This window comes from Rhinoderma darwinii, chromosome 2 (genome assembly GCF_050947455.1).
Source record: "Rhinoderma darwinii isolate aRhiDar2 chromosome 2, aRhiDar2.hap1, whole genome shotgun sequence".
Classification (NCBI taxonomy): Eukaryota; Metazoa; Chordata; class Amphibia; order Anura; family Rhinodermatidae; genus Rhinoderma; species Rhinoderma darwinii.
In genome coordinates this window covers 289,996,744-290,022,177 of record NC_134688.1, presented here as the reverse complement: position 1 = coordinate 290,022,177, position 25,434 = coordinate 289,996,744, and the positions used below count along the sequence as shown (strand labels likewise).

Sequence of the window (25,434 nt, the reverse complement as noted above, 5' to 3'; positions counted from 1 at the left end):
AATCGGCTGTGTCCACAAGGCCAAAACAGGCTTAGACGCTAAGGGGTTAAAGGTGTTTTCCCATCAGGATATGTCATAAATGTCAGATAGATGCAGGTCCCACCTCTGCGAGCCGCACCTATCTCTAGAACGGGTCCCCTATACCCCGTTCTACTGCTCTGTGTTGTGACTCTGCGTGTGATTCCTGACCATGAATTACGGAAACAGTGTAGCTTGCTGAGCTACGCTGTCTCCGTAACTCCCATAGTAGTGAATGGCAGTTACGGAAACAGTGTAGCATGGGAGCTACGCTGTTTCCGTAACTACCATTTAGTTCTATGGGACTTACGAAAATAGCATAGCTCAGCGAGGTCGGAAATCACACTATTTAGCCACAACACAGAGCAGTAGAACGGGGTATAGGGGCCCCGTTCTACAGATAGGTGCGGCTCGCAGAGGTGGGACCTGCATCTATCTGACATTTATGACATATCCTGTGGCCCTTTAAGCCTTGGGGTATATTCACACGCAAAACAAAAAACGGCTGTAAAATACGGAGCTGTTTTCAAGGGAAAACAGCCTCTGATTTTCAGCCGTTTTTTAAAGAGGCTCTGTCACCAGATTCTCAAATCCCTATCTCCTATTGCATGTGATCGGCGCTGCAATGTAGATAACAGTAAAGTTTTTTGTTTTTTTTTAAACTTTCATTTTTGGCCAAGTTATGAGCTATTTTATATATATATGCAAATGAGGTTTGAAATGGACAACTGGGCGTTTTTTTTCCGTTATGTCCAACTGGGCGTGTATTGTGTTTTTAACTGGGCGTGTTTACGTGTATGACGCTGACCAATCAGTGACCAGTCAGCATCATACACTCCTCTAAATTTATTTACACAGCAGCGATGTGCAGCCGCATAAACAGAGATTAACGTTAATCAAGTGTCCTGATAATGAATACACATGATCATCCAGCCTGGACGTCATGTGTATTCAGAATCCTGACACTTCTGACTCTTTTCTTTGAGATTTCTAGCAAGGGAAACGAAATCTCGCGAGATTACGGAGGTAAACGAGATTTCGTTTCCCTTGCTGGAAATCTCACAGAAAAGATTCAGAAGTGTCAGGATTCTGAATACACATGACGTCCAGGCTGGATGATCATGTGTATTCATTATCAGGACACTTCTGAATGAATCTTTTCTCTGAGATTTCCAGCAAGGGAAACTAAATCTCGTTTACCTCCGTAATCTCGCGAGATTTCGTTTCCCTTGCTAGAAATCTCAAAGAAAAGAGTCAGAAGTGTCAGGATTCTGAATACACATGACGTTCAGGCTGGATGATTTGCAGTCCCTACCTAAAATAACCCCTTTAAGTGGATTTCAGGCTTATAATGTTTGCATGTCATGGCATTATCTAAAATAAATGCTTCCAGCTCAGCGCCGCACTGCCCATGAGGTGGGATGAACATCTTGCCTCAGGCGCCGAGCTACGAGGACTGCAGGGGGCATTCATTTAGCCTGGACTTCTGCACAAATTTGTGCCTTGAAGTGTTTCATGCACATTGTGATCTAGTTACATTTTGTTGCAGTAAACTGCAGACAACCCTAACCCTAACTTTGCAACTGCAAAAACTGTGAGAAATCTTTGATGTGCAATGTTCCCTACATGCACAATCGTGTACAGGAGCTGTAGACGCTCGTCCCCGCTCTTAAAGGGGTAGCACGCGCACCGGACTTCATGGACGACCTATGACCCGTGAGTACCCTGGACTATAAGAGGGGTCCAGCCCCCTAGTTCGACGCCTGAGCATTGTAGTGTATCCCTTAGTCTGTCTATGGAAATTGGTCCCTTAGTGTTTCCTACTCCCAGTGTTTCCAGTTCCTGCTCCTATATCCCGATCTAATGCTGTGCTTGCTATTGCCGTGCCGGATACCACGCTTGACTGCCTACCCACGCCTGTCGTCCATCTGCTGCCTAGTTCCTGCCAAGCTACTGTCCGTGCTGCCACAGGTATCCTATATATGATCTATAGACATTGTCCTGCACCCTGTTGGCCAGCTGCCTTACCGCCAAGGCGGTACGGCCCAGTGGGTCCACAGACCCTTCGTGACACCTGTGATTCAAACGCATTAGGTTGGTGGTGTTTGGGGACGTGGCCTATCCAAATGGGCGGGAATATGTGAATAAAGATTCTGTGCGTCACTTATCACACCCCTTGGAAATTCCCTGGAGGTAAGCATGGTGTGTAAGTAGATGTGTATGTATGAACTGCATGTGTGCTTGTCGCGAGTATGAGCCTATCCCTGACTGTACAAATAAGTGTGGGTGACTGGGTGTTATACATACCCCTTGTCAATGGAGTATGTCTCTTCACACTCTGCCCAAAGAGCAATTTATTCATACATTTCCAGGAAGAATAACAGATTGGACTCTATTCCCTATAGCAGTGGTGTTTGGTGCTAGAATCTGTACTAAATTCCCCAGAATATGTATGTTATGTTGGCAGATTTCTTTATTGTCGGCCCCGGATAAAACTAAAAACAGAATCCTTCTTTTAATAATTGGGTTATAGGAATATCTGTAAAAAAATATAATAAAAGCAAATCTAAAAATTTAATGATGGCTTGAATGTGAAATTGTGGCCTACAATAAACTACATGCTTCGAAAAGTGGCAGCTCAGCTTAGGTTTTAATTTTATACTAAAATAATGTTTTTAGAAGTGGTGAAATATTATACTGCTTGATTGTTTACCTGTCACGCCATTATACGATACTATATAGGGCTGTTGTGTATCTCCAATGTAGACGTGTGCAGGATTCTGTCTCTTCAGGTGCAATGTGCTGCTCCTGTCTCGGGTTTCTGTCATCAGCTCAATTTCCTCTTCTTGTCTGATCAGTTACCGGGTCAGAGACAAATCGCTCCTACACAGAGCCCCCTTTCCAAATCCTGCAGAGCATCTTTTTGCCTAGTTGTTGTGCATAGTAGTTACATTTTCCTTTCTAAGGATTGTTAGCTCTACACTTAGATATGAAGTATCAACTCTGCATTGCTGTGCTTCTAGCCGCTGCCTTGTCTCTCTGTGATGCAGGTAGGTACCTAGTCAGTAACTCCGAATGGTGGAGACTTGTAAGCTTCATGCACACGACCGTGCCCGTAATTACGACCCATCCGTTTTTACGAGCCGTGCTCACATTATAAAGTATAGGAGCACGGTTCACAAAATAAAAAAATAGGACATGTCCTATTTTTTTCGGCAGGTTTCTACGTAGACATACTGGAAGGTGTCCGTCAGGCCATAGAATTGAATGGGCCCGTAATTATGGCCCATTTTTGGTCGTGTGCATGGGGCCTTGCTCTGTATTTACAAGAGGTGTGTATTCTTATTAGTCACTCTATTCATGTAATAATATCTCACTACTTAAGCATTAAATACTTAATTATTGAAACTAGACAAACTTGCACTGTGAGAAATCTGATATTACTCAGCAATGTAATTGTTAAAGCTCTTAGGAGACTCTTGAGGGACGGAAAACGTACATATGTTGCATAATACATAATTCTATAATACATAGAATTAGGGTCATTGAAAACTTTCAGCTCCGGATAGGTCCAGTCTCTTGTTACAAATAACTTAAAAGTATATTGTCCAAGAGCTACTCTCTGTCATCTTAGTTACATAGTTACATATCTTGTATATGGAGTTTTAGTTTTGGTTTAAGGTGTGTGGCATTTATAGAGGTTTTTAATACGAATACTTTATGGCCATTATATAATATGTAAAATTTTACTAAAGCCTGTTTATGTGCATGTCTTTATGTACTTGTGGATGCTTGTGTAGAAATTAAACTATACTACTCACACATAATAATAATTATATACACTACCGTTCAAAAGTTTGGGGTCACCCAGACAATTTTGTGTTTTCCATGAAAACTCACACTTATATTTATCAAATGAGTTCCAAAATGACTAGAGAATAAAGTGAAGACATTTACAAGGTTAGAAATAATGATTTTTATTTGAAATAATAATTTTCTCCTTCAAACTTTGCTACGGCAAAGAATGCTCCATTTGCATTAATTACAGCATTGCAGACCTTTGGCATTCTAGCTTTTAATTTGCTGAGGTAATCGGGAGAAATGCCACCCCATGCTTCCAGAAGCCCCTCCCACAAGTTGGATTGGCTTGATGGGCACTTGTTGCGTACCATATGGTCAAGCTGCCACAACAGCTCTATGGGGTTGAGATCTGGTGACTGCGCTGGCCACTCCATTACAGATAGAATACCAGCTGCCTGCTTCTTCCCTAAATAGTTCTTGCATAATTTGGAGGTGTGCTTTGGGTCATTGTCCTGTTGTAGGATGAAATTTGCTCCAATCAAGCGCTGTCCACAGGGTATGGCATGGCGTTGCAAAATGGAGTGCTATCCTTCCTTATTCAAAATCCCTTTTACCTTGTACAAATCTCCCACTTTACCAGCACCAAAGCAACCCCAGACCATCACATTACCTCCACCATGCTTGACAGATGGCGTCAGGCACTCTTCCAGCATCTTTTCAGTTGTTCTGCATCTCACAAATGTTCTTCTGTGTGATCCAAACACCTCAAACTTCGATTCGTCTGTCCATAACACTTTTCCAATCTTCCTCTGTCCAATGTCTGTGTGCTTTTGTCCATATTAATCTTTTCCTTTTATTAGCCAGTCTCAGATATGGCTTTTTATTTGCAACTCTGCCCTGAAGGCCAGCATCCCGGAGTACCCTCTTCACTGTAGACGTTGACACTGGTGTTTTGCGGGTACTATTTAATGCAGTTGCCAGTTGAGGACCTGTGAGGCGTCTATTTCTCAAACTAGAGACTCTAATGTACTTGTCTTGTTGCTCAGTTGTGCAGCGGGTCCTCCCACTTCTCTTTCTACTCTGGTTAGAGCCCGTTTGTGCTGTCCTCTGAAGGGAGTAGTACACACCGTTGTAGGAAATCTTCAGTTTCTTGGCAATTTCTCGCATGGAATAACCTTCATTTCTAAGAACAAGAATAGACTGTCGAGTTTCACATGAAAGCTCTCTTTTTCTAGCCATTTGGAGAGTTTAATCGAACCCACAAATGTAATGCTCCAGATTCTCAACTAGCTCAAAGGAAGGTCAGTTTTATAGCTCCTCTAAACAGCAAAACTGTTTACAGCGGTGCTAACATAATTGCCCAAGGGTTTTCAAGTGTTTTCTAATCATCCATTAGCCTTCTAACACAGTTAGCAAACACAATGTACCATTAGAACACTGGAGTGATGGTTGCTGGAAATGAACCTCTATACACCTATGTAGATATTGCATTAAAAACCAGATGTTTGCAGCTAGAATAGTCATTTAGCACAGTAACAATGTATAGAGTGTATTTCTGATTAATTTAATGTTATCTTCATTGAAAAAAACTGTGCTTTTCTTTCAAAAATAAGGAAATTTCTAAGTGACCCTAAACTTTTGAACGGTAGTGTATATTTAGGGCTGGGCGATATAGCCTATGAATTAAATCTTGGTTCTTTTTCAAGTTTATAGGCATTTTCGATTTTAATCTTGATTTTCTGTTTTTTTTGGCATAAAGACACTAAAAAAAGTTCAGTTAGCTGGTGCCGGAAGATGGGGTCAGATATATTTGATACAGGCTTCCTTGTTCTGCCACCCAGCTATAATTAACAATAATGAAGACACTGCCATCCTAAATGGTGGCAGGATTATGAAGTCCACACAGAATATATCGGACTCCTCCCAGCACCAAGTCACTGAACTGTGCATGGTGCATCGGAGCTTTATGCAGCCCCATTAAAGGGGTTTTCCAGCCCCTAAAAATTGATGGCCTATCCTCAGGATAGGCCATCAATAGCTGATGGGTTGGGGTCTGACTGTCGGGACCCTGACCGATCAGCTGTTTTGAAGAGGCTACAGCGCTCGTACGAGCGCTGCTTCTCCTTAATTCCCCTAACTTGCTCACACTGTGAATCGCCGACACAGCAGCTGCAGCGGTTCACAGTACTGGATTCTTGCAATGGAAGAAAAGGCTGCAATACTTTTGAATCGGTGCTACTTCCGTGTCGACGATTCACAGTGAGCAACTAAAAATTAAGGGGAAGCAACACTCGTATGAGCGCTACGGCCCCTTCAAAATAGCTGATTGACGTGGGTCCCGACAGGCGGACCCCGACTCATCAGCTATTGATGGCCTATCCTGAGGATAGGCCATGAATTTTTAGGGGCTGGAAAACCCCTTTAAGTAAAAGTAGAGAATCATTCATATAGTTTAGGGATTGCTGTGCATGCTTCATTTATTTAAAAGGATGGGGTACAATAAAGTAGCATACACATTCTGTGGGTAATTCGTATATTTTATTAAGGAATTGCTGTGCACACAATTCCCTTACGTAAAAGAATGGGGTTCAATTGGGATTCAATAAATTAACATACACATGACCATGTGGTATTGATCTTTATACTTTGACATAAGGGAATTGCATGCACAGCAATTCCTTAATAATATATACTAATTATCCACAGAATGTGTATATTACCCAAGGGCCTGTTCACATCAGAGGTTCCATTGATGGGTTCTGCTAGACCTTTCCGTCGGAGGAACCCATCAACGGAAAGGCAAATGGAAACCATAGCTTCCATTTGCATTACTATTGATATCAATGATAATGCTTCCATTGCAACTGGTTTCCGTTTGTTTCTGTTCCATAAGGTTTCTGTTTTTTCGACGGAAACAATGTAGATTACAGTAACGTTTTTATTTTTAAAAAAACGAGCATTTTTGGCCAAGTTATGACCATTTTTGTATTTATGCAAATGAGGCTTGCAAAAGTACAACTGGGCGTGTTTAAAAGTAAAAGTACAACTGGTCGTGTATTATGTGCGTACATCGGGGTGTTTTTACTACTTTTACTAGCTGGGCGTTCTGACGAGAAGTATCATCCACTTCTCTTCAGAACGCCCAGCTTCTGGCAGATCACGCTGTGACGTCATTCCCCAGGTCCTGCATTGTGTCAGACGAGCGTCGGCCACATCGGCACCAGAGGCTTCAGTTGATTCTGCAGCAGCATCAGCGTTTGCAGGTAAGTAGCTACATAGACTTACCTGCAAACGCCGATGCTGCTGCAGAATCAACTGTAGCCTCTGGTGCCGATGTGTCCTCGCTCGTCTGACACAATGCAGGACCTGTGAGTGACGTCACAGCGTGATCTGCCAGAAGCTGGGCGTTCTGAAGAGAAGTGGATGATACTTCTCGTCAGAACGCCCAGCTAGTAAAAGTAGTAAAAACGCCCCGATGTACGCACATAATACACGCCCAGTTGTACTTTTACTTTTAAACACACCCAGTTGTACTTTTGCAAGCCTCATTTGCATAAATACAAAAATGGTCATAACTTGGCCAAAAATGCTCGTTTTTTAAAAATAAAAACGTTACTGTAATCTACATTGCAGCGCCTATCTGCTGCAATAGCAGATAGGGGTTGCAAAATCTGGTGACAGAGCCTCTTTAAGTTGCTGCAATTTAACTGTGCAGCGTCGCCCCCTGCCCCCTCCATATTGCAGCCACAAGAAACTTTTTGGAGCTCTTGTTATTATTAGAAGGCTTCCAAAGGCGAACGATGGCCATACATATTAGATAGCTGTCTGCCGTCGGCGATCTATTCGAACTCTCCCATAAGCATTCATGCTTGACGCAGCCAAGCGTGCATGTACATTTCAATACAGAGAGGGGAATGAGACGTGTCCGTTCTTTTTTCCACCCGAGTACAGGTCTCACAGGACTGTTAGACTGCCCCTATACATATTGCATCCTTGTCTGATCCTGATAAAATCGTTGGGTTTGGCCAAATATAGGAAGCTTAAAGGGAACCTGTCACCAGCATTTCCCCTATTAAACCGGCAATACCTGGTGTAAGTGTGGGAAAAATCATTTTTATATTACCTATAATTGTCTTCTTAGTCGGCTCTCTACCTTTAGTACTCCGTTTTTTAGTGTTCCCACACCGTATACTAATGAGCATAAAAGAGTCATATCTTTGTTTGAAAAGAGTCATATCTTCATTCCTCAAGCCTTTCCGAGTTAACCCTGCATCCTTACTTTTGATTGACAGCTCCTCGCCTCCCCCCAGCACACACGCGAAACCCCACACTTGCGCATCAATCTCCTGTTCTGGTGCGAACGCATTACGGGACACCATAGCGGCGCATGCGCAGTAACTAGATTTGAGGCCCGGTGAAGCACGGAAGGGTGTCGGACAATATATGACGGGAGCATGGGCGCTATCTTAGATGAGATTTCGACATTCAGGGCAGGCCAGTTTTCGGCAGTGGGCGGGCATAAGAAGAGGGACAAACGAGACTGCCGGATTATTACGATAAAAGGCGCAAAATGTTTGCAGAACGTTATTTGCAGTTGGAGGAGGAGTTTAGGAGACGGGATAACAGCAATGAACTTTTGACAGCAGAGGCTGACGAGGGGTGAGGAGAGTTCAATAGGTGAAATGCTGGTGACAGGTTCCCTTTAAGTGTAGCCTTTTTGATGGTAACGTTATACAATAGGTTTGCTAATGGGTTATTATAATAAAACTCGCACAAAAGTTAAAGCCTTATCTTGTTGTTGTTTTTTCACAGAGCGCTGTAGCCAGTTGAACTCTTGTGGGACTTGTATTGAAGGTGAGCCAAGTCTGAATATCTCCTGTGAGTGGGTGACATGTGGAACCTCAGGTAACAATTGCTGAAAAAAAAAGTGAATGGCTTTTTATATTCATACTTTCCTTTAGGTATGGATTCCAGATTATGCATACATTTTATTCACTTATAGTGGAATCAAAATCTGTATGGCTCTTTGCAAACATTTGAGAAGATATAGCAAAACTGGTGAAAAGGAAAATCAGATTCCACCGATCATTTTTTAAGGCCTTTTGGAAAATAAAAGCAGCAACCTGATTGGTTACCATGGGCAACTATTCTATTTTTCCTTTACACCAGTTATGATATATCTCCCCCATTGTGCGTATGACATGTGCAAAAATAAAAGCACTTTGCCGTTTCTAAGGCTTGCATGCTAGCTTTGTTTTTTTTTATCGCATTAAACTGTACATTGCTCGAGATTCCCCATAAGTAATAAGGATGTAATACTCTTGCACATATAAACAAAGTTCCTAAAGTAGAACACAGAATCCAGAGAATAGTTGCCCAGCAAGGGTAGTCAAAATAAAACACTGTTGTGACATGACAAGACAGCAAACTGGAGACACAAGGAAGACATGAAGGAAAAGGAAGGTGGGGAAAGGGAGAACATAAGGCCGATACAATAATTTGGGGGAAAGAGAGTGTCTGTTATAAGAAAGTACCTATCTATAGTTGAACTTAAAGGCAATTATATAAATTGGGGTAACTCAAGTTTCCGTCACCTAGTGGTTAAATCGTGGAGAACTCCTAAATGAAGTCCAAGGCAACCAAATGCCATGGAAAGAATGTGTCTGGATTTTCTAGATTATTTAGAACTACAAGTTCCTCCATTTGTATGATTTGGTTAAAAAATTTGACTAAAGATGAGCAAATTTCCGGCCCAAATAAATTAGCTGCGGATCGCAACTTGGATAAAGTCTTAGTAGACATCAGATGTTAGGAAACGTCCGTCCCTTTAAGATTACCATGACTATTAGTCTAGCTTCTGGGCGGTTCTGGTTTTAGTTGTTGAGCCTATTACACTTCTCTGTCTTTCTTCCTATCAGATTGAAGGGTGGAGTATTTAAATCTGGGTTGGTTCTGTTTTCTTTGCATGTGATTTTCCTTGTTTCCATGTGTTTGATCAAGCTACTGACTATACCCTGCACCTTTGACTATTTGCACTTTTTGGAACTGTACATCGGCTTGTCCCTGGATTACCCTTTGCTTACTGATTTGGACTTTCTGCTCCCGGCTGATTTTGACCTCTGCAATCCCTAGTATCCACTAGCTTTGGGATTTGGACTTTCTGTTTACCCTCGGGCTGTCTTGTTATCTGCTCTGGTATCTGCCTGCATTGCACCTGTTATCCAACACCAAACTCTGTTAAAACAACCTGGGTTCTATGCTTCAAAGTCCAACCTGCCTTGCGGTGGGCTCTGGCGAAATCCACAGAGTAGCCTTGGATTCTGTCGATCAGAGTTGTGACAGATTTGGGGTTGCAGATTTATTTCCACACTCATTCCTGACGGTCTCCAGCAGCCTTTGGGGAATCACTCACCTAGCAATTCCATAAACTTCCACCCTTGGAATTGCTTAACTGGTGATTCCATAACATCAGAAAATAAGACATTGCAATCGGGGCACTTGCTATTCCACCCCTAAAATTAAAAAAAACTAAAATAAAAAAAATACCATACTCTGACCTTTCTTAGCGCCGTGTCCCTGTTGGCTTCCTGAGATGACGTCGTTTTGTCACATTTGACCATTGTAGCCTATCGCTAAGCAATGCGTCCCTGGAGGCATCCTGAGATTACGTCATTTGTGATTAGCTGCAGCAATCACATGGGACAAAACAACGTCATCTCAAGGATGCGCCATTGCGGGAGACCAGGGAAGGTGATGAGTATGGTATATTTTTTTGTTTGAATACCCTCTTCTTCTCCCTTTTTTTCCTCATATTTGGAAAATGGTGGGTGGTGCTCACCGGCGGCCGCCGTTTTGCTGACCTCGCCCAAATAAACCTCATCCCAAGCAAGTTATTATTAAGACACCATGAAAATCCCCTGAAAGGAGCTTGGGCAGTCTTAAACATCCCAGAATAGGAGCGTGATCTGACCATAAACTTATATCAATCAACTTAGTTGGATCGAGGTCAAGAAGGCTATGAGACACAAAATGGAAATCTATCCTGCTAAAGGAATTATGAACTGCTGAATAACAGCTTTTGGACCTGGGTGAAGTACACACCACAGATCTACTAAATTAAGTTTTGTCAAATATGCTTTTACCCTATGGATTGCTGAGTAGGATACAGATGAGGTGTCAAGAGTTGGATCAAGGGTCATGTTGGATCAAGTCTTCCACAGAATAAACTATGAGCCCGTCTCAAATGTAGCTAGCTTTCAAGGAACTCAAACATCAAATTGAGTCTGACCTGTATTTCGAAGTAAATGTTAGCAACAGTATACACTTGGTTAGAAAGAACATCTCAATAACAGAAACCTCCCATCAGTATCAATTTTAGGCCTAGTTCACACAGAGTGTTTTGCAGGCAGAAAAATCTGCCTCAAAATTCCTTCAGGAAAAGATTTTGATGTGCTGGCAGAACACTTGCTGCGCTTTTTATGGTGTTTTTTCGCCCACGTTCATTGAGCGGCGCGGATAAAAACAGCCGCGAAAAACACGATCTCTTCCAACCATTGATGTCAATGTTAGGTCAGAGACAGAAACACCGGAAAAAGGCCATGTCGGGCATGAAATCAATGGGAGGCGATTTTGGGTGTTCTTTGGCGCTGCTTCCGATGCGGTTTCCGCGTCAAAAACAGCGCCAAAATACTCAGTGTGAACTAGCCCATAGACTTTAACACCTGAGGAGAGAAGGATTTGTGAAATGCAATGAACACAGCTTTTGGGTTTGTGGATTGAACTAGTGGAATGATGCCAAGAGTTGTAATACCTATTAAAACATTTAGGAACTGAGGAGGATTTGAAATAGGTTTATTAAAACATTGAGATTAAAGGGAATGTGTTGCCAGAAAAACATGTTTTGTTTTTTTTAATTAAACATTTAGTGTGTAGGTGATTAAACATTGTTCAAATTTTTTTTATTTTTTTCACGAGTCAGGAAATATTATAAATTAATTCTAATTTATAATATTTCCCATTGCTGGTCACTAGATGGAGCTATTCCCAAAATTGCAGCATTGCAAAATTGGGTAAAAAGCCCTCGCTCTAGTGAGCTCTCAGCATCCCCCCCCTCCTTTATCCTGGCTAGTGCCGGGATAAACGAGGGGTTTGAACGGTCTAACTTCCTACACTGTGTGTCGCCATTTTTTGAGCTAACACACAGTGTAGTAGGTTTACATACAGTAGTAAACGTACACAAACACGAACATACATAGAAATCTCTTACCTGCTCCTGCCGCCGCGGCTCCCTCCGGCCCGTCCGCTCCGTCTGCTGCCGCTGGTCCAAGTGCACAAGTCCGGAAGCCGCGACCGGAAGTAGTAATCTTACTGTCCGGCCGCGACTTCCGGTCCACAGGAAAATGGCGCCGGACGGCGCGCATTTCAAATTGGACTGTGTGGGAGCGGCGCATGCGCAGTTCCCACACAGACGGCGTACATGTTAGTGGATGGAACAGGCCCCCGTTCGCAGTCCCTATGGGACTGTGGCTGCCGTATTCCATGTCTGTATGTGTCGTTAATCGACACATACAGAAATGGAAAAAAAAATGGCAGCCCCCATAGGGAAGAAAAAGTGTAAAAATAAGAAAAAGTAAAACACAAACACACAAATAAATATAAACGTTTTTAATAAAGCACTAACATCTTTAACATATTAAAAAAAAAATTGTGATGACACTGTTCCTTTAAGACATGATTTTTATTGTCATAGAGTTTCTGGCTGCGCTTTTCAAGACTATCCAAACCTCATGAATTGTAACTGAAACTTTGCTTTGCCATGGTCAGATAGGAATAAGAAGGAAAAAGTGAAGACTAGCACAACAACAGACAGGGGAGGTGCAGTTAGTAGTAATACAAATAGGTGAATTTGAGGAAAAACCTCAAATATCAACATTAAATGAATAGACAACTTTCTAGAAGTGTTTCCAATGTGGAACCTCTTGGGTATGTGCAACATGACCGAAACCTACGAGGGAAGGAGGTTAATAATATGAAGAGGAGGGAGCCTAGGTAGTGCAGGTCCCTTAACAAACCCACAGCTTAAGGCACATAGCTAACAGGCTATTAAATTACCCTGAAAGTAGTATCACCAATGAGGGGATAGGGCAAGTATGCGGAAAAGGAGGAGAAAAAAAAGGTCATCTCTATCGGACCAACAGTACGGTAATAAGGAAGGCTATCATGAGAGGTCTGTATTGAAGCACATAATAATAGGCATTTGACAACATATAACAAGAGTGAATCTAACAAATAAGTTCAGGTCAAATCCAGGGCTCTAGGTACAACTACCCTGTATCTGTAGGGGAAAAAAGGCATTAATATGAAGTCAGTATATGCCCTGACAGTGCAGGAACGAGTAATTATGGATAATTACACACTGTGCCACTAGAGATTCATCTCAGCCCAGCTTTTGTGGTCTACGATGGAGGTGACTGTCCAGGCGCTCTTTAAGGTCAAGGAGTAGGAACACATTCCCAAAGATCTCGAGCAGGCAGAGGAGGCAGGATAAGCAGAGAAGTCGAATCTGGCAAGGTCATCTGTGGAAGTTCAAAAGTCCCTAAAAAAGGATGGGAGATCCCCAATATTCTTAAAAATAGCTGATCGCCCGTCCTTTCGGACAATAAGCTGAAAGGGAAACCCCCATCTGTAAGGAATCCTACTATGTCGTAGCAATTGGGTGAGAGGTCTCAGGGCCCTGCACAATTATAGAGTACAACGTTGCAGATCTGTAAAAATAGACAATTAAGTCTTTGAATGTGACAGGGTGTTTACTCTTGGCAGCCTGCAAAATGGCTTCTTTTTCGTTATAAAAATGCATCCGCCAAATGACATCCCTGGTCTCTACCAGGATCTAAAGATTTAGGTCCAAGTGGCCGGAGAATTTTCTCCAAATCTTGGGGAGACACCTCCTCAGTCAGCACCCTAATTCTAAGCTCATTCCGTCAATAACAATTTTCAATGTCCTCCAAGTGGGAATGAATGTCCATAAGCTGGGAGGTATGCTTCTGCAGTATTAAAAGATTATCATCCAGCCTTTGCTGAGTTATTTCATGGGATGACTCCAAGTCCACCAACCTGTGGCCAAAATGAGCGACATCTTGTTTGACCACAGCAATGGCTTGTTTATGCGATTCCTCCAGACAGGACCGCCATTAGGGCAGTACCTGCAGTACAATCTAATAGGGCCCGGCCACAAAAAAAAAAAAAAAGAGGCCCTGCCGGCGACCGCCCACCCGCTGCCGCCTCCTCAATCAAAGTTTTACCCAGCGGCATTTCGTTTAGAGAAAGTAATGGGCTGCATTCTATTGCAGAGCCCGTTCCCTTCTCCAAACTAACTATCACTGGGGCCCTGCTTTCCAAGGTCCTGACGCTGGTGTCCAGATTTTGTGCAGCAGTGCATACAACGTAAAGCAGGACCCCAGCATCAGAACCATGAGGTGCCCAAAGAAAAAGAGTCACCAGGCCAGAAGTGGAGGCAAGAAGAATCGGAAGGGGTAAGTACATAACGGATCTGGTCTGGGGCCTAAAAAATTTTTTGAAGTCTGGTTTGGGGTGTAAATAAATTTAGGGGTTTGGCTGGTGGTCTAAATTGATTTGGTGGGTCTGGTCTGGTGTCTGTATTCATTTAGGGGTTTAGGGTCTGTATTAATTTAGGGGTCTGGTCTGGGGGTGCGTATTAATTTAGGGGCCTGGTCTGGGGGTCTGTATTAATTTAGGGGCCTGGTCTGGGGTCTGTATTTATTTAGGGCTTTGGTCTGGGGTCTGTATTGAATTGGTGGGTCTGGTCTGGTGTCTGTATTCATTTAGGGGTTTACGGTCTGTATTAATTTAGGGGTCTGGTCTGGGGTCTGTATTAATTTAGGGGCCTGGTCTGGGGTCTGTATTTATTTAGGGCTATGGTCTGGGGTCTGTATTGATTTAAGAGTCTAGTCTGGGATCTGAATTATTGTAGGGGTTTGGTCGGGGGTCTGTATTTGTCTAGTGGTCTGGTCGGGTGTCTGTATTTACTTAGGAATCTCGTCAGGATCTGAATAAATTACGGGGTCTGGTCTGGGGTCTGTTATAATTAAGGGGTCTGATCGAGGGTCTAAATTGATTTAGGGGTCTAAATTATTTTGTCATCTGGTCTGGGGTTTACACATGCGACATGAGTGCTACGTGCGAAGAGGCGGAAACTTTATCCAGGCATGCCTCGGCGGTGGAAGATCTTAGAGCCTGCAGGAACCAGAAAAGGCAGCAGCTTTAGTGCAATGATTTTATTTACTTTGCCCCCTGCACATTTACTGTCGCCCCCTTGACTTTTTCCACAGAGCCCCTGCCCATCTGTCTCCCCCTGCCACTCCATAAAGCTCCTGTCAGGGTGCGTATCTTCCTGGCCCCACTTCCGCCCCTGCCACTTTCCCCTCTCTTAGCCATCTTCTCCCATAGAGCTCCTGCCCACCTAGTCTCTCCCCCTATTCGGATGTGTGGAATGGATTTCAGACACAATTTTTTTTTGTAGTGAATATGCCACATCTTAATACATTTGAAAATCCAGAATCCATAGTTTTCTTGTTTTACAGAAGCAAAAAACAATCATAAAACAAGAGTCGGCCTCTTGAAAGGGTATAGGACCATGTCAGCATCATGTTTGAGCCCTACATATGGCATATACGTCGGTAAAAGCTCCCAGCATACACGCCAAATTTATCCATAGGGCCCTATTTACCCAACGGAGGCCAAAAGAATGTCCTTTTGGCTTCCGTTGGGCTAATATACGTCAGTATACTTTTTTTTTTTGCTGCATAGAAAACCTTAGTCTACTACGCTTTTCTGTGCAGAGGCATCCCTCGCATGTTTTTTAACATGGGACCCTATGGGCGACGTATGCCACTGTATGCCTATAGAGTGGGCTTATGTCAGAGGTATACGCCGGGCAATACATCACATGGAGGGCTCAAATTTGATATGAACAGAGCCTAATAAGAAGGGAGTATTAAGCACCAACTTACATTGTGTACAGGGAATGTTTTCACTAACATCTATCCATATATATGTGGAGCTTTCTTTAAAAAAGTTTGTGATACGTAGGATTTACTTCCAAATCAGTCATTTCTTGCTCTTCAAGATTTTGTATTTTCTGTTATTTTTATCTTTTTAGAAAACAGCAGCTGTGTCTCCAAAAAAGAATATGAACATGAATCCTGTACAGTAACAAACAGTAGCAGCATGTGTACAGGTAAACGTCCATATGGAGGAAGTGGCAATGGTGGGGAAAACAGATCAGGTATATGGGAAAAATCAATTGCATTGAATAATTATGTGTAGAGCAATCTATATTTTTTTTACTATCATTATTGGTAAAAATGTAAATAGTAAAAAATACTCACTATAAATGTAAATTTAGAAGCACTATGTATAAATAAGAGCATGATAAATTTTTTTACAAGTTACTACAAATTTTTATAAATATTGAAAATATCTTCAGATTAATATAAATGGGATCTAATAGGTGACGGATTATCAAATATTCTGCATTAACGGATAGTCCTGGAAAAGTATATAAAGCTCACTCAACATTCAAGATGGTAGTTCAAATATAGTATTAATAGACCTCATGTATAAACACTAAAGCAGAAACTTAATACCTTTTCAGCGTTTTTTGACTAGGAAATGTTTTCTCACTACTCTTTTCTAAAAAGTGGGTGGAGCATCGCACGAGGGGGCAGGACTAACACAGCCTGACAAATTTGCTATAATTTATATCAGAAACTGATATCAATTATAGCGCAAATCTATTTCAGCTCGTAGCTATTTTAGATTTGACTTTCTGGCACACGGACGGCCAGAGAAGCACCTAATTCATTAAAGGGGTTTTCCAGTCCTAAAAAGTCCTCAGGATAGGCCATCAATATCTGATCCGGTCGGGGTCCGACTCAAATCAGCTGTTTTGTAGAGCTGCTTTCCCTTCATTCCCTTTACTGTTCGCGCTGTGAATCGCCAACACACTTGTAGCACGGTTCACAGCAGGGGCGTAGCTAAAGGCTCATGGGCCCCGATGCAAAAATTCTTACTGGGCCCCCCCCCCCCGCAAACTTCTCATGGCTGACGGTCCGCAGCTTTCAGCTGCATCGCTGGGTCTCCTAAGTGACCCAACAATGCAGCACTAGCAGCCGGGGGCGTCACTAAGGCTGGGTTCACACACCCTATTTACGGACGTAATTTGGGCGTTTTAGCATTGAATTACGTCCGAAAATGCGTCTCAAAAGCGTTGGCAAACATCTGCCCATTCATTTGAATGGGTCTTACGATGTTCTGTGCCGACGGTCATTTTTTTTTACGCGCCGCTGTCGAAAGGCGGCGCGTAAAAAAGACGCCCGCGTCAAAGAAGTGCCTGTCACTTCTTCAGACGTAAATGGAGCCGTTTTCCATGGACTCCATAGAAAAACAGCTCCAATTACGTCCGTAATGGACGCAGCGAAAGACGCCTGCACATGCCATTACGGCTGAAATTACGGTGCTGTTTTCTCCTGAAAACAGCACCGTAATTTCAGCCGTAACAGACGCTGCCATGTGAACATACCCTCAGGGCTTAAAATGTCAGGGAAATAGCCCCAATACAGATGTGTCCGCCCAAAAAAAAGTGTGTATATGAGACAGCATAGCATATCTATAGCACTACGACCCTATAAACTATGGATAGGATTAGATACAGTGGCTCAGCAGACAGTATCACACATGATAGGATTAGATACAGTGGCTCAGAAGGCAGTATCACACATGATAGGATTAGATACAGTGGCCCAGCAGACAGTATCACACATGATAGGATTAGATACAGTGGCTCAGCAGACAGTACCACACATGATAGGATTAGATACAGTGGCTCAGCAGACAGTACCACACATGATCGGATTAGATACAGTGGCTCAGAAGGCAGTATCACACATGATAGGATTAGATACAGTGGCTCAGCAGACAGTATCACACATGATCGGATTAGATATAGGGCCCAGCAGACAGTATCACACAAGATACGATTAGATACAGGGCCCAGCAGACAGTATCACACATGATTGGATTAGATACACAGCTCAGCAGACAGTATCACACATGATTGGATTAGATACAGGGCCCAGCTCGCTGACATTGCGGCTCCAGCGCTGGACCCAGGATAGGTAAGAATAATAATTTTGCATCTTTATGTGTTACTGATTATTTTTGTGTGTTTGTGTTTTTTTACAGGTTCGGTTGTTGGACTTCGGATTCGAGGACTTCAATGACGGCGTTTTTTTTATTCTCAATAAAATGGTTAATGAGGGTTGTGTTTTTTTATTTCAATAAAATATTTTTTCTATGTGCTTGTATCTTTTTAAACTTTATTATCACCGCCTTAGTAATGGCCGCTGGCTGATTGACAACCTCCATTACTAAGGCGGGGCTTAATGTTAGCAGGTGCAGAGGCTAACACTAACCCCCATTATTACCCCGGTACCCACTGCCACCAGGGATGCTGGGAAGAGCCGGGTACGAACCAGTACCCGTCCATCTGTAGTGACGGGCAGGCACCGGGGTGGCCACAGGCTGGTAGTATTAGGCTGGGGAAGGCCAAAAACAGTGGCCCTTCCCACCCTTGTAATGCTGCCTGCTGCTGCTGTGTTGTATCTGGCTGGTTATGAAAATTGGGGAGGACCCCACATCGTTCTTTCCAAATTTTTATTTTTATTTTTTAAATGACGTGGGGTTCCCCCCATTTTTCATAACCAGCCAGATACAATAAAGCAGCAGCAGCCTAGCATCACCAGGGTGGGAAGGGCCACAGTTTTTGGCCTTTCCCCTCCTGATAATACCAGCCTGCGGCCACCCCAGTGGCCGACCATCACTACAGATGGTCAGGTACTGGATCGTACCCGGCTCTTCCCAGCACCCCTGGTGGCGGTGGGTACCGGGGTAATAAAGGGGGTTAGTGTTCGCCTCTGCACCGGCTAACACTAAGCCCCGCCTTAGCAATGGGCGTCGTCAATCAGCCAGCGGCCATTACTAAGGCGGTAGTAATATAGTTTTAAAAAAAACACAGACATAGAAAAAATATTTTATTGAAATAAAAAAAAAACCCACACAACCCTCATTAACCATTTTATTGATAATAAAAAAAAAGCTGTCATCGAAGTAGTCCTGGAATCCGCCGTAGTCCAACGACCGAACCTGTAAGAAAACACACAAAAAATGATTAGAAACACGTGTTAGGCTTAGATACAGGGCCCATGTGTGATACTGTCTGTGGGACCCTGTATCTAAGCCTACCACAACGTAGGCTTAGATACAGGGTCCAGCAGACAGTAATCTTATACAGTATAAGATTACTGTGTGCTGGGGCCCTGTATCTAAACCTACAGTGTGGTAGGCTTAGATACAGGGCCCAGCAGACAGGATCACGCATGGGCCATGTATCTAAGCCTACCATGTGATTGGCTTAGATACAGGGCCCAGCAGACAGGATCACACAATCTGTGATCCTGTCTCATGGGCCCCCTAAGCCTGATACATCGTAGGCTTAGGGGTTGTGCAGTCCCTAAACATTGATGGCCTATCCACAGGATAGGCCATCAATAGCTGATGTGTCGCCCGGGACCAGCAAATCAGCTGTTTTGAAGGGGCCGCAGCACTCGTACGAGAGCTGCTTCCCCTTCATTTCACTACTTGCTCACACTGTGAATCGCCGACACGGATTCACAGTGTGACCGGAATGAAGTGACAGGAATGAAGGGGAGCAGCTCTTGTACAAGTGCTGCGGCCCCTTCAAAACAGCTGATTGGCGGGTCCCGGGAGTCGGACCCCGCCAGTCAGGGCTAACCTTACCTTCCTCTTCGGCCGCGGCGGGAGTTCTGTCGTCTCGATGCTGTGCGCGGCGCATAGCGCTGTGACGTCATGCGCTGCACACAGCGCTTGACGTCAGGACCTCCGCTGCGATCCGGAACCAGGAAGGTAAGTAAAGTATGTTACTATAGTAACAGTGGCCCGCGGCCCAAGTTACTATAGTAACTTTTTATTGATGTGTTGCGGGGGGCCATGGGCCCCCCTGGCTTCGGGGCCCGGTCGCAATTGCGACCGCTGCGACCCCTATAGCTACGCCAGTGGTTCACAGTATGTGTCATGATGCGGGGTGTGAACCCACTGGGCCGTACCGCGTAGCAGGATGGCAGCTGGCTAAACAGGTATGTTACAGAGTCTATAGTCCAGAAAGGTTACCTGTGGCAATGTAGACAGTAGCAAGGCAGGCTCAGCTCGGACCAGGCGGCAGGTAGACGTCAGGCGTGGAGTAGCAGAGCCGGCATGGAAATGCAGCACAGCACGACAACAGCTCAGCACAGCAGTAGATCAGGATAGTACTGGATAGCACGGGATACAGGATACAGGTACAGGGAACACTGGGAAGCTGGAAGACACTTCTTATAGTCCAGAACATCATGTGAGTTGATTATGATGATTTTCATGCGCGCCCTTTAAGAGCGGGCAAGAGCGCGTGCGCGCACCCTCCGGGAGACAGTCTCGATACCCGGAAGTAAGTGCCGGCGCCTCACAGGGGGATGACGCAGCACAGCAGCAGGATGTCCATGTCCGCGGTCGTCGAGGGGTAAGTTAGAACGACGGACCGCGGCCATAGACGATACAGTATTACAGCCTTCTCTCATTCAAGTCAATACATTTTTTAGGACTCGAAACCCCTTTTAAGAGGTGTGCGCCTCTTAATAAATGAGGGGCATCTCGATCCAGCAATCTTTATATTAAGACTGGCATATGAAACGCCAGTCTTAATAAACCGACTCTAATAAAGTACCATCAACTATTGATTAAATACATGCCAAGATTTTCAAAAATCACTAACTTGTGTGCCGAATACTTCTTTGCTACTCCCTAGTGATAACAGCTGATCAACTTCGTGTTTAGGAAGCTGTTTATTGGGCTTGCTTTGTCTTCATGAAGAAACATTACGGAACTCTAAAAAATCCTGTAGTAAGCAAACCAAAAAGGGGGACCTCTCTTGCCTAAAAGCCTCTTTCAGGCCTTATTCACACGAACGTGTACTTTTTGCGCGCTGCAGTTGCGTGTGTCATCAGTGTTTGCTGCGTGGCTGCGTGATTATCACGCATATGCCATTCTTATGACACGCGGTTTTGAAGTTTAGAAAAAGAAATGAAGGAAGTGCTTTTATATTTTCCTCCATTTCTTTATCTACTGTTGAGCGAATCACGCGCGTCACACGGAAGTGCTTCCATGTGCCGTGCGAGATATTCACGCACCCATTGACTTCAATGGGTGAGTGATACGCGAAAAACGGCCAAGTATAGGACATATCGTGAGTTTTACGCAGCAGGCATACGCTGCGTGAAAATCACAGACTGTCTGAACGGCCCCATTCACTAACATAGGTCCGTGCAACATAATACACGTTCGTGTGAATAAGGCCTTAGGCCAGATTCACACGAGCGGGAGTGTTTTGCGCGTGCAAAAAACTCAGCGTTTTGCGCGCACAAAAGGTACATAACAGCTCTGTGTGTCAACAGCGTATGATGCGTGGCTGCGTGATTTTCATCATTATGACACTCTGTTTGTATGTTTGTAAACAGAAAAGCACGTGGTGCTTTTCTGTTTACATTTATAGTTTTTACTGCTGTTGCACGAATCACTCGCGTCACACGGAAGTGCTTCCGTGTGCTGCGCGTGATTTTCAAGCACCCATTTACTTCAATGGGAGCGTGATGCGCGAAAAACGCACAAATACAGGACATGTCGTGAGTTTTACGCAGCGGACACACGCTGTGTGAAACTCACGGACTGTCTTAACGGCCCCATTGACTAACATAGGTCCGTGCGAGGCCAGTGAAAATCACTCGCGTTGCACGGACGTATATCACGTTCGTCTGAATAAGCCCTTATACTGCAGTATTTTGGTCAGTATTTTGCATCAGTATTCGGAAGCCAAAACCAGAAGTGGAACCTACACAGCGAAAAAGTATAAGGCCTTATTCACATGAGTATGTCTAACTTGCATCTGTAAACAAAATGGAATGTTTTTTGTCCGTAAGAATATCCTTGTTGCGTTCGTGTGTCAGAGTCCTTTTTTTCTTCCGTATGTCATCCGTTTTTCTCCTCTGCAAGCACTCCCTGGTTTCACTTTTTTATGCATTGCTTGATGTCATCTGTGAGCTGTCTGTTATTTTCACTTACCCATAGATTTCAATGGGCGAGACTGGTTCGCAAAAACGGACCAAAGTTTCTTGCAATGGACCCATTGACTTGTATGAGTCAGCGTGCTGTCCGTTGTTAAAATGGACAGCACACAGATGACAAATACTCTTCCGTGTTTGGACCCACTCCTGGTTTTAGCTTACAAATACTGATGCAAAATACTGACCAAAATGCTGCTATGTGAAAGTGGCCTAAGAGGGAGCACATGCTGAGAATTATTTTGCCTTTGCCTCAACAGTGATTGTGGGGTGGCTGTGTATCTGCATATACAGCAAACAACCATCAATCACTGGTAAGGGTGGTGGGTGTAGCGCTCCCCTCATGGATACTGCAAACTCATAACTATAGGCCCATTTACACAAACAGATAATCAGTCAGATTCTAACGCTAAAAAGCCATCGTGAACAATATTCACTTAAAGAGGCTCTGTCACCGCATTATAAGTGCCCTATCTCCTACATAAGGAGATCGGCGCTATAATGTAGGGGACAGCAGTGCTTTTTATTTTAAAAAACGATCTATTTTCACTACTTTATTAGCGATTTTAGATTTATGCTAATGAGTGTCTTAATGCCCAAGTGGGCGTGTTTTTACTTTAGACCAAGTGGGCGTTGTACAGAGGAGTGTATGACGCTGACCAATCAGCGTCATGCACTCCTCTCCATTCATTTAGGCAGTGCATATGGATCCTTTTAGATCGCTACGTGCTGTCTTATACTAACACATTAACGATACTGAAGTGTTTAGACAGTGAATAGACATTCCACGGGATGTCTATTCACAATCCCTGCACTTCGTTAATGTGTCTGAGGTAGTTACAGCAGAGCAAGCGTAATCTCGCGAGATTACGCTGTAGATGACAGGTTACAACGAGATTACGCTGTGCTCTGCTGTAACTACCACAGACACATTAACGAAGTGCAGAGATTGTGAATAGACATCCCGTGGAATGTCTATTCACTGTCTAAACACTTCAGTATCGTTAATGTGTTAGTATAAGACAGCACATAGCGATCTAAAAGGATCCCTATGCGCTGCCTAAATGAATGGAGAGGAGTGCATGATGCTTATTGGTCAGCGTCACACACTCCTCTGTACAACGCCCACTTGGTCTAAAGTAAAAACACGCCCACTTGGGCATTAAGACACTCATTAGCATAAATCTAAAATCGCTAATAAAGTGGTGAAAATAGATCGTTTTTCTAAATAAAAAGCATTACTGTCACCTACATTATAGCGCCCATCTCCTTATGTAGGAGATGGGGCACTTATAATGTGGTGACAGTCTCTTTAATTTGAATGTAACAACTGAATAAAACGCTCGTTGAATGTTCAAGTAATAGATGATATTGTGGCATACAAACATGTATTTTTTAATTGATAGCCAATATGTAACATTGTTTAATAGGCAGCCAAACTATACATTTTAAGGATTATTAAAATGACAATGTTGTGTAAAGACTTTAATCGCTATATGATCGCTTATAGTAATAGTTTCAAAGATCGCTAATAGGAACATCTGCACATGTAAATAGACCTTACATCGGGAAGAATATTCTGATGACAGAGTCCGCTTTCAGTTTGCAGTCAATATTGTTTGCTTTATGTTATAATGCGTCACACACTCAGTTTTTGATGCAGTTTTTTAAGTCAAAGCAAGAAGTGGATATTCTCCAAGCAGACCAATTTTAGAGGTATATTACCACATTTATTTAATTTACCTCCAATAATCCTGGAACTACTTTAAATGATTTTTCTAAATTTTGCCAAATCAAACAGCTGAATAGAAGATCCAGGGAAGCAGCTGAGGTCATGTGGTCGCAGCCTGATTCCCTGTTCTCCTGTTCTCTTTACTGTAACTGATCTCTGCAAAGTTATTGCATCTGATGTGCCAACGTGACCGATACACATCAGATGCAGAAAGAAGGTAAACGTGGGATGGATTCTAAGGGACTTCACTTATCGGAATTTGAGCATCTGTGGCTGCCTGGCACTAAAGGGAGCATTTGAGGCAGGTATTCTGGCCAGTATATGTGGCAGGCTCCCTGGGGGCCATATGTGGCAGGCAGGGGCGTAGCTAAAGGCTCATGGGCCCCGATGCAAAAATTCTTACTGGGCCTCCCCCCCCCCCCCGCAAACTTCTCATGGCCGACGGTCCGCAGCCTTCAGCTGCATCGCTGGATCTCCTAAGTGACCCAACAATGCAGCACTAGCAGCCGGGGGCATCACTAAGGCTGGGTTCACACACCCTATTTACGGACGTAATTCGGGCGATTTAGCATTGAATTACGTCCGAAAATGCGGCTCGAAAGCGTTGGCAAGCATCTGCCAATTCATTTGAATGGGTCTTACGACGTTCTGTGCCAACGGTCATTTTTTTTAATGCGCCGCTGTCAAAAGGCGGCGCGTAAAAAAGACGCCCGCGTCAAAGAAGTGCCTGTCACTTCTCCAGACGTAAATGGAGCAGTTTTCCATGGACTACTGAAAACAGCACCGTAATTTCAGCCGTAACAGACGCTGCCGTGTGAACATACCCTCAGGGCTTAAAATGTAAGGGAATAGCCCCAATACATATGTGTCCGCCCAAAAAAAAGTGTGTATATGAGACAGCATAGCATATCTATAGCACTACGACCCTATAAACTATGGATAGGATTAGATACAGTGGCTCAGCAGACAGTATCACACATGATAGGATTAGATACAGTGGCTCAGAAGGCAGTATCACACATGATAGGATTAGATACAGTGGCCCAGCAGACAGTATCACACATGATAGGATTAGATACAGTGGCCCAGCAGACCGTATCACACATGATAGGATTAGATACAGTGGCTCAGCAGACAGTACCACACATCATAGGATTAGATACAGTGGCTCAGAAGGCAGTATCACACATGATAGGATTAGATACAGTTGCTCAGCAGACAGTATCACACATGATCGGATTAGATATAGGGCTCAGCAGACAGTATCACACAAGATACGATTAGATACATGGCCCAGCAGACAGTATCACACATGATTGGATTAGATACACAGCTCAGCAGACAGTATCACACATGATTGGATTAGATACAGGGCTCAGCTCGCTGACATTGCGTCTCCAGCGCTGGACCCAGGATAGGTAAGAATAATAATTTTGCTTCTTTATGTGTTACTGATTATTTTTGTGTGTTTGTGTTTTTTTACAGGTTCGGTTGTTGGACTTCGGATTCGAGGACTTCAATGACGGCGTTTTTTTTATTCTCTATAAAATGGTTAATGAGGGTTGTGTTTTTTTATTTCAATAAAATATTTTTTCTATGTGCTTGTATCTTTTTAAACTTTATTATTACCGCCTTAGT

At 43.5% G+C, this 25,434-nt stretch overlaps 1 protein-coding gene across 5 annotated transcripts in view; it reads left to right on the top strand.

Annotated features, from left to right (window-relative positions):
• Positions 1-25,434, top strand: part of CD164L2 (CD164 molecule like 2) — an 85,305-nt gene that overhangs the window by 36,559 nt on the left and 23,312 nt on the right. For 2 of the 5 annotated variants that reach the window (XM_075850567.1, XM_075850565.1), the window contains exons 2-3: positions 8,632-8,724; positions 15,998-16,075. In XM_075850567.1, the coding sequence (XP_075706682.1) occupies positions 8,632-8,724; positions 15,998-16,075 (171 nt within the window). Of the gene's footprint in view, positions 1-2,818; positions 3,069-8,631; positions 8,725-15,997; positions 16,124-25,434 lie in introns of those variants that run through there. The other 3 variants (XM_075850564.1, XM_075850566.1, XM_075850563.1) reach the window with 3 other exon arrangements.